The following is a 10,383-nucleotide window of genomic DNA, read 5'->3' as shown; positions in this document are numbered from 1 at the left end:
GCTGGCTTGGTACAGAGAATCTGGGCAGGGAACCAACAGCACCTGCAAGAACTGATGTGGTCAAATCTCTTGAAAATTCCTTTGATTCACCCACCTTGAGACTTCATTCCATTTTTAAAAATTGCTCTTCAGAAATTAAGCCATTCTTGTGTTTTGCTACTTAGAACATGTCAGCAAATTTGTGAAAATTCTAATTGGATATTGCTTCATGTCTTTATCATCCCTGTCACCTATAGACAACTTTTTGTCGGTTTCTCTAATTCTTCTTTAAATGAATGTGTCTCCGTGGGCCTCAGTTAATTCTTCAGTTTCTTCTCCCATAGGCACTAACCATGTGTCTGGACCTGAATAAAGCATTCATTTCTTTGTTATTGATCACTAACACCTTAAGCTTATTTCCATATTCTTTAAAGAGTTTTCACCAACGTACATTTCTACTTCTGTTTTAGGCTTGGTTGCTTATTTCTTTCAATCTTTCTCATTATAAGTTAGATGTACACACAGCACACACATACAGCTCAGAGTGAGTTAAGTGCAATGAGTCCCGGGGTGTGGCGGCAGGAGCTCTGGAAAGATTTTGCAGGTAGGGCTGGAGTTCCCAGCTCTGCCCTGTGTCTAGCTGTATGACTTGTCTGAGCTGGTTAGTGACAGCTTAAAGCTAGAATCTTTGTAGGCAACCTTGGTACCCCTCAGAGTTGTGAGCAAGATAACATATGTACGTGAGAAATCACATGTAAGGAGGTATTATTATGCAAACTGTGATTGACATGGTATCTTTCAAATCCCCAATTTGCTTTCAGATGGTTGCTTTTGGTCAGAATGAGATGACTTGATCTCTTACTAGTGGTTCTTGGACTGCAAGTTTCTTGGATTTGACTTTCTTTTGCAGAGATGACGAAGAGCAAGTGGTCACTTGTTGGGGTGAGTTAACACTAGGGGGACCTGGGCATGGAGCAAAATTCAAATGAAATGGAGAATTTAACTGTGACCCAGTCTTGCCATCATCTCTGTTTATCTTCTCAGGAATCTCACATCCCCTCAAGCTGGCTTTTCAGAACCCAATTCTTTGGACTCTAATTATACCTTTCAGGCTCCCAGACAATCTCCTTATCAAAAAACCAACCAACCAACCAACCAACCAACCAAACAAACAAACAAACCCTTCTGTTCCATGTCCCATTAGCTTTCAGGTCTAGAGGATGTGTTTAAAAACAGCCAGTTCCTATTAAGTGTCAATGACTGAAAACTATTATTACTCTCCATTTCTCTCTCCCACTCTTTGAGAGGATTATTTCATACCTTTCTCTCTTTTCTCAAACTTCTGACACCTACTGTAACATCCTTACTCTTGGCTAATGGTCTTATTTCCCATTTCATTAGAAAATAGAAGCAATCAGAGAAGATCCACCAGCTCCCAACACCTTGCCTCCCCACTTAATTGTACCTATGCCCATATATTCTGCCTTTCTATTCGTGTCTACGGATGAAGTGTCTGTGCTCCTACTTAAGGCCAGCCCTTCCACTGGTGGATTAGATCCCATGGCTCCAGACATTCTCCACCTTCTCTAACGCATCATCAAATCTTCCCTTTTTACGAGATCATTCCCATCAGTACACAAACAAACTATGATTTCTCCCATCTTACAAACAAAAAAACAAACCCAAACCCAAAAAACTCTGTTGGCCTTGTGCCCCCTTCCAGCTTAGTCCCAATTTTCTACTCTCTTTTATAACAGGACTCCTCAAAAGATTTACTTCACCAGCTCTACCTCATCATCTTCTAGTCTTTCTTGATGCCACTCCATTCTGGTTTTCCCTGAACCATTGCGCCATGACTGCTCTTATAAACATCACGAGGAACCTGTGCATTGCTAAACAATGGTCAATCCAATTTAGTCCTCATCTCAAGGAGATTTTCTTCTGCCTTTCTTGTCTTAGATAATAGCAAGGCCATCTACCTGGTCACTCTCACTAGCTTGTGAAATTGTTGTCATCGTAGTCCTCCTCCCACCATTCACCACCTGCCTCCATCCCTCTACCCTTGCTGGTCATTTTGCCTGGAGTGATCTTTTCTCCACTTTTTTTTCCTATTTGAGAATTCTTCTTATTATTAAAAAAATAAACAAAAATAATGATTTCTGAAAGCTTATAATATACAAATATGACATAAATATTATACATGTATTATCTCATTTAATTATTAGAAAAATGAAATAAATTTCCCTAAGTTAAAACAGCTAGAAAATGGTTGACTTAGGATTTGAACTTGGTTCTGATGCCAAAGCTCATGATCTGATGGTATCGGTGAAAATTTCTCTGATTCATCACCATTAGTTGTCTTTTCCTGTGTTCCAATAGCAGGGGTTTTTTTTGTTTGTTTGTTTGTTTTGTTTTGTTTTGTATTTTTAGTTCACTACATAAAAGCAGTTTTATTATAGAGATTAAACAGAGAGACTCTGAGGCCAGACTCCCTGGGTTTGAGTCCTGGATCTGTGGCTTGCCAGCTGTAAGACCTTGTGCCTCAGTCTTTTTATCTTTGAAATGGGAATGATGATAGTACCTACCTCAGGATGGCTGTGAGGATTAAATGTGTCAACAAATGAAAAGGGCTAAGCACAGTGCCTTTAGCTCTGGCCCTGTGGACATATCCTGTCCTGGCTATGCTCTTTCTCCCTCACTAGACTCTGACCTCCAGGGGGAGGAGAATCTCTTATTCAGCTTCCAGTCCTCCTGCACCCAGCAAAGCAGACCTTTCTCTAGAATGGGTGTTCCATAAATATTTATCAAGCTGAATTTGTATGTATATGGATGTTTGTGCCAAATAATGTGACATTTACAAATTCATGGTCTATGCTGTGCTTCAGTTACTTTTAAGTCTTTTCAAGAAAGTAGTTACTAAAGTCAACAAGGCTATCCAATAGCTCTGCCTTGTTTTTAAAAATCCAGGTCATTACTGCTCTGCTTCTGTGAACAGGAAGCCTTTTCACCTTCAAGCTTTTCCTCAGTTTCCTCATTTGTGAGGCCAAGACTCTCCTTGTCGGGGAGGAGGAAAGGGACACCTGTCACAAGGTTCAAGACTTCTCTGGGACAGCTGGAGGTATCTAGCTGGAGGTTTCCTCTCCAGTGAGCAGTGACCAGGGTTAGGAGCTTTGAGTTTCACTTCTAACTTCTGGCATAGGGTACCTGATTAGAATAGAGGCTCCAGACCTGAAAGAGGCCTGGGGATTCCTGGAAGGGCGCTGACTCAAGTTACATCACATTGTCTTGCACTCAGGCTTGTTTATTTACATTTCAAGTCTGCCACACTGGGTGAGGCTACCAGAGTGAGGTGGCAGGAAGAGGTTTCAAAGGAGAGTGAAAATAGTAGAAAAGGAAGTATTTGATTAGAGGTTAACATGTCCCCTGGGGCTTCTTTGATTTGGATTATTGTAAAAGTGCATAGTGTAATGATTAAGCACTCCCCAGGGGGAAGTGGTCTTTGTACAGAGTTGGGGCTTATGTTCCTGATGAGTCGCAGCTGCTGTGCATGATGTGGACTAAACCAAATGGGGCGTGGAGGAGAAAGAGGCATTCACAGGACCGGTCACAGCGACTGTGCTAAACTCATCATCTTCACCTAAGCCTGCACTTTCTCCTGTCCTGTATCTCGGCGAACACCTGCCAGGTTGCTTAGGCTGTAACTTGGAGTCAGCCTACAATCCTCTCTCTCTGTCCCCAGATCCTGTATACTTTCTCTCCTGAAGGTCTTTCAAATCCATTTCCTTCTCTCCACCTCCACTGGCACTGCCCTTGAAAGGTTAAGAGCTTCATCACGTCTTCTTGGATTATATCTTTCTTACAGGTTTCTCGGTCTCAGAGTCTTAGGCCTCCCACTCCATTCTCTGTGTTACTGTGAAGGCGATTTTTCCAAATTAAAATCCATCTAGTTTAAAATCCATCAGTGGCTCACCATGGTCTTTTGGATTAAATGCTCCCCAGAGCCTAGCTTGTGAGGCTATTCGGGTTCTGGTCCTGCTTCTCTGGCCTGCATCCTGTCAGGTCACCTCCACACCTGTGAGTGCCTTCAGATCAGTAATCTTGATCTGCATGCAGTCCTCAGAACATGCAGTATTTGCTCTCAAGCCTTGCAGCTTTCTGGGCTTGCTCCTCCTGCTGCCCAGAATTCCTCCTCTCCCTTCCAGTTTCTCTTCTCCTTTTCTCCTCCTCAGGTTGAATGAGATTTCCCTCACCTGAATATCTCTATTGTAGCACTATCACCAACTGTATCCGATCTCTATCTTACCAACACCTAGCTCTGCCATACAGTAGTTACTCAATAAATATTTGACAAAGGAATGAATTAATTCTTCACTAGTCATATTAGTGTTCAATCATAGTTCAAGAAAGGGCCTTGAAATGCCTGGCTCTGAAAGAAGGAAATACAACACTTATTGCAATTATGTTGTAAGATGAGTAGAGTTTCACACTTGATAAAAGAATTGTGAGGTTTTATGTTTCTTCAAGCTAAAGTGACTGAAGCTTATTAAAAAAATTTTTTTTTAATGTTTATTTATTTTTGAGACAGAGAGAGACAGAGCGTGAATGGGGGAGGGGCAGAGAGAGAGGGAGACACAGAATCAGGAGCAGGCTCCAGGCTCTGAGCCATCAGCCCAGAGCCCAACGCGGGGCTCAAACTCACGGACCGCGAGATCGTGACCTGAACTGAAGTCGGACGCTCAACCGCCTGAGCCACCCAGGCGCCCCTGAAGCTTATTTTAAAGACCAGTTTAAAAGGCCCTTTCTCTAAACGATAAAAACCGTATTATTTGCCAGCTTTGACAAAACCTTAAGGAGTTCAGGAATTATACTCACCAAGCGTTTCCAGAAATGTCATACCTGCTGCTTTGAAAATGTCATTCTAAGGCCACGGTTAAACAAATAACTTGTTCAGGAATAAGTGTGAGAGGTGAGAAAGTGAACTATGAAATGAAATCTGCCTACAGAGGGCTGAGACCAGCACACACAAGCATTAGTGGCAGCGAAATAGCCTGGAGTGACACCAAAAGACAAAATATACATTATACATTATTACACATTAACACAAAGAGAGCCTACTACCTAGCAGGTTTCCATTAAACATAAAGGAGACACCTCCTGTCAACACAGAAACTAAAAACTGGAACGGACTGCTTTGTGAGGTGAGCTTCAAGTGTCCCACTGTCTTCAACAGCTTACAGGGCACCGGGCTCAAGCCAAGGCAGGGCGGCTCCGGTGGAAAGTGTGCAGGGTGGAAAGAGCTAAGGCGTCCTTCGGCTCTTACAAGGTTGATTCTTTCGAACCTTTTGATTTTTTTTTTTTTTTTTTTTGAGTCCTTTGATTCTTTGGAACCTTTTGATTCTTTCGATTCTCGGTTCTAAGCGTTAAAGCGCAGCGGGAGATAGCTGCAACAAAGATGGGAAAGGAACTAATAAGAGTACTCAGAGAAAAGCGGGTGAGAATTTAAAGGGTAAGCCATAAAGGAGAGATCGGACGAATAGAGGAAAAGCGGAGGAGGGAAAGCGAGCGAGAGGAATCTTAGTGAAGGAAGAGAGCGACCAAACTCGTCCGGGACGAGAGGAAGGCACGCCCAGAGGGGGATCTGGGGCTTTAAGGAAAACCCCGCCCGCTGCGTGACGCCACAGAAGGCCCGTCCACGATTGGCTGCGGCCGGAGGGCGGGAGGGGGTTGCTAGGCGCGGAGGGGATCCGGCGGGCCCCCGCCTCCCGGAGCCCGGAGCTGCGGGAGCGGAGCCGGGGTTAGCGGCGCTGCTGGAAGATGGCGAGCGGCTGGGACGCGCGGCCGCCTTGGCGGCCGGGGCGCCTCCCGCTTCTGCTGTGCCTGCTCCTGCTGCTGCTGCGGAACCCGGCCCGGGCAGCGCACATCAAGAAGGCGGAGGCGACGACAACGACGACCAGCGCGGGCGCCGAGGCGGACGAGGGCCAGTTCGACCGCTACTACCACGAAGAGGAGCTGGGCTCGGCGCTGAGGGAGGCGGCGGCCGCGGGGCCCCCGGGCCTGGCGCGCCTCTTCAGCATCGGCAACTCGGTGGAGGGCCGGCCTCTGTGGGTGCTGCGCCTCACCGCCGGCCTGGGGCCGCCGCCTCCTGACGGCGAAGCGGGGCCCGACGCGGCGGGGCCGCTCCTGCCGGGCCGGCCGCAGGTGAAGCTGGTGGGCAATATGCACGGCGACGAGACCGTGTCGCGCCAGGTGCTGATCTACCTAGCCCGCGAGCTGGCGGCTGGCTACCGCCGCGGAGACCCGCGCATCGTCCGCCTGCTCAACACCACCGACGTGTACGTGCTGCCCAGCCTCAACCCCGACGGCTTTGAGCGCGCCCACGAGGGCGACTGCGGCCTCAGCGACAGTGGCCCTCCCGGGGCCAGCGGTCGCGACAACAGTCGCGGTCGTGACCTCAACCGCAGCTTTCCCGACCAGTTCAGCACCGGCGAGCCCCCTGCCCTGGATGAAGTGCCGGAGGTGCGCGCCCTCATGGACTGGATCCGCAGGAACAAGTGAGTGTCGTGAACCTTCTCCTCCCACCCCCATCCACGTGGGCCTCCACGGGCAGGGGCTGGGGCGGGCACTCAGTAGACACTCAAACAGTGCTTGCAGGCCTAAGGGACCGGGGTAGTGAAGGTGGAGAGCGACACGCCGCAACCTGGACAGGGCCCAGGCCGCTGAGCCTCTTATCCCGCCAATAGTCCAAGAAGCGCTGTCTAGAGGCTGTCATTTGCTCAACGCAAAGAGCTCTTTGGCTGGAAGAGAGACTCCTTTCTGACATTCTGGTCCGTGTTGTCACAAGACCATAGAATATGAGCAATAGAAGAGAACTTAAGGATAACTTAGGTCAGCTCACTCATTTTATAGATAAGCTGTCGCTATTGCTGTTACTGCTGTGGGCACCCTGCTAAGTAAGCTCTTTCCCTGGGCTGCATGATCTCACTTTATGTTGGCCACAACCTCATGCAGTAGACATCATTAAAACCCCTGTTTTGCATATAGAGGAAATTGAGGGTCAGATTGGTTAAGTAATTTCTATGGTGGGAAGTGTAGCTGGGACTTAGATTCTTTGACTCTTTGTCAGTGCTTTTAACAGCTATAGAGGGAGACTGTAGCCCAATAATGATAAATGACACTCCCTGGGTCTTCTTGGTTATTTGACAGAAACTGGTCCTCTTCCAGTCTTTACCTCTGACTCAGCTAGGGAGCATATGGCTATGGCTGGAGAACTTGCACAGAGCTGGTATCTTCATCTGCGAGCTGCTTCATTTTAGACTCTCTGGAAGGTTTCTGATGCCCTTCGCACACTAGTAGTGGGCCAGGGCTGAATGGCTAATTGTCACATTTAATACATACCATACGTGTTATTAAGCACTATGTGGGATGTAAAAAATTAAAAGCATGAGGACCTCAAGAAAATAGTGTGTAACAAGAGAATATTATAAATACATATGAGGTGTGTTTATATACCCAGTTAAACTTTACAGGAATTGTTCCTACTGGCAAAATGTGTGTGGGCTGCAATAATAAGGATCCTCTGTGGAAGAGGTAGAACTTGAACTGCGTCTTGAGAGATGAGTAGGATTTTCAGCAAAAAGGAGGAGGGGAGGAATAAAAGGAGAGAGAACTTACTCCAGATGGAATAATGTCTGGAGTGAGCATGTACTTCTTCCCTTTTCAAGCATCAGCTTTGCCAGCACATCCCCATTTTTGTGTCTTTCATAAGGCTTGTGAATAAACAGTTACTTGCCGTCTTGATTTGAAGATTTCTAAGTGACAGATGCAATAAAGGTAATAATGAACAGAGAAGTTTCTCTGTGGGAATCCTCGCTTCTATAAGATTTCAGTACGTATAGCAGACCTAGAAAATTCATAGGCATTATGACAATCCTACTTTTTTTTTTTTTCATCTTCCACCTTTGATTTTACTCCTCCTTTTGAGCTCCCTTGTAGATATTTAACTTCACATATATTCTGGGAAGATTTTTTTTTTCTTTTACAGATAACCATGTCATGATCTCTGAACATTTATCTAAGAAACATGACTTTAATATATATATCTTGTTGTCAGAAGCAGGGGTGGCTGAGGGTTTTCTGAGATGATATATCAAATGCGTTGTTTGCATTGCTTAAATGAAAACGCCCCGTCATGACCCTTGCAGATATGATATGAATTCCATGATGAGATTTTTCTCTTCAGTGTTAGTTCTGCGGTGGGTGACCAGAAATGAAAATGAGCTTTGCCTTGGTGCAAGTCACCTTGAGGCTATACCAAAAGCTTTAAACTTTAAAATGTGGAGCCAGGAATTTGCTCCCTGGTTAACTTTTTCATATTACAGTATTTAACAATTATAAGTTGTGGTTTGGGCTGGTTAGTTCAATGATTGGAGCTTGTGACGATTTTGAGTTCATCTGTGTTTGTTGGTATTATGCAGAAAGTCATTTTGTTCTGTGGCTATGGACTATCCTGATCGTACCCAACCAGGTTTCAAACACATAACTCTCATCAGAAGGGAAAGTAGGTGACTACCTACATAGGGTGTACATGAAAAGTACATCCATCCATCTTCAGCTTTCAAATATCAACTCAAAATGCATACTCTTTAATGATAAATTAATAATAAAGGACACAGATCTGTGAATAAAATGAAAAACACAAGCACACACACAATTTGAGATGATGCTTAGAGTTAGCTTTATGAATTGGAAAATTAAGAACTGAACACATTAGTCTGTATGGGAAAATTACCTTTTTCAGTGTATTTTCTGAAATCATTTGAGTAATTTTTTTAAAGTTTATTTATTTTGAGAGAGAGAGAGAGAGAGAGAGAGAGAGAGAGAGCTAGCACAGGGGGAGGGGCAGAGAGAAAGGGAAAGAGAATCCCAAGCTGGTTCTGTGCTGTCAGCACAGAGCAGAGCCTTATGCAGGGCTCCATCCCAGGAACTGTGCGATCATGACCTGAGCTGAAATCAAGAGTCAGATGCTCACCCGACTGAGCCACACAGGCGCCCCGAGTAACTTCTTGATATGCTACTCACCTAGCTATATTAGAAATAGATTTTTGTTGCTATTTTGGATATGTAAGAATTTAACACTTATTTCCGTCTGCTTAAGAAAGTGAATTTTCTTTGTTTCACTTTATACTTCATCCAATAGGTATTTTTGTATTATTGGTAATTGACACATATACTTAGGAAAATATACAAGGTTTTAACCCCATTATTAAAATAAAGATTTTATAGTTTTCTTCACCCCCATTTTTGAAAGCACACTAGGCTTCTTTAATTAAATATACCTGCTTAGACTTATATAGGAGATTAGCATATAAATGATTATTTGGTATGTTTGTGAAAAGCATTATCTTATTGCTGGGGGTGGGTACAGTTTACTTTTGAGGAGCTTGTATTATGTGTACAGTTTCCTGAATCTTGAGAATTTAGTTTATCAGACTCAAGTCCTCTTAATTTTTAAAAGTTATAGGGTTATCCGGAAAGCATAACAGAGTTAACTTAGAGATTAACTTTTAAATATCTATAGATTCTTGTTTATAATATTTATATTTAGCAGCTACTTTAAATCTTATGCAAGAAATAATATATGATACTAAAGTCAAGTATGAAAAACACTTAAAAGAAATGATTTGAATGGAGCCATAAAATACCTTTCAAATAAATTGGATTGACATGCAAAGTTGGTTTGATAAAGACTAAAAGCGGTAAATTTCTAGCTACTGTAATAGGTATCACTTTGTCTTGAAATCCTTATAAGAGTAGCATTCATACTTTTAAGACTATGTAAGTAAAATAAGGAAGATCTAATAAGTGAATTTTATCGCTCAAGTAGATTGCAAATATTTTGTTCTACAAGTATTTGGTTAGGCCTCTTCTTTTTTTAACGTTTATTTATTTTTGAGACAGAGAGAGACAGAGCATGAACAGGGGAGGGTCAGAGAGAGAGGGAGACACAGAATCTGAAACAGGCTCCAGGCTCTGAGCTGTCAGCACAGAGCCCGACGCGGGGCTCGAACTCACGGACCATGAGATCATGACCTGAGCCAAAGTCAGCCGCTTAACCGACTGAGCCACCCAGGCGCCCCGTGGTTAGGCCATTTTAATATTTCTGAAAAGCATTGCAAAAAAAATGCCAAACAGTGAAAACTGCATTTAATAGAGAATCTTGGACTTTAAATTTTTTTTAATGTTTATTTATTTTTGAGAGAGAGAGAGAGAGAGTCAGAGCACAAGCAGGGGAGGGACAGAGAGAGAGGGAGACACAGAATCTGAAGCAGGCTTCAGGCTCTGAGCTGTCAGCACAGAGCCCGATGCAGGGCTTGAACTCACAAACTGAGATCATGACCTGAGCCG

General features: G+C 44.1%; 1 protein-coding gene across 1 annotated transcript in view; it reads left to right on the top strand.

The window, feature by feature from the left end:
* Window positions 1-5,724: 5,724 nt before the first annotated feature.
* Window positions 5,725-10,383, top strand: part of CPD (carboxypeptidase D) — an 80,489-nt gene continuing 75,830 nt past the window's right edge. Inside the window, exon 1 of the mRNA XM_027034606.2 lies at window positions 5,725-6,530. Within this exon, the coding sequence (XP_026890407.1) occupies window positions 5,794-6,530 (737 nt within the window). The 5' untranslated portion in view covers window positions 5,725-5,793. The remainder of the gene's footprint in view (window positions 6,531-10,383) is intronic.

This window comes from Acinonyx jubatus, chromosome E1 (genome assembly GCF_027475565.1).
Source record: "Acinonyx jubatus isolate Ajub_Pintada_27869175 chromosome E1, VMU_Ajub_asm_v1.0, whole genome shotgun sequence".
NCBI classification, from domain to species: domain Eukaryota; kingdom Metazoa; phylum Chordata; class Mammalia; order Carnivora; family Felidae; genus Acinonyx; species Acinonyx jubatus.
The sequence above is the reverse complement of the archived record's forward strand: the minus strand, read 5'-3'. Positions and strand labels throughout refer to the sequence as shown.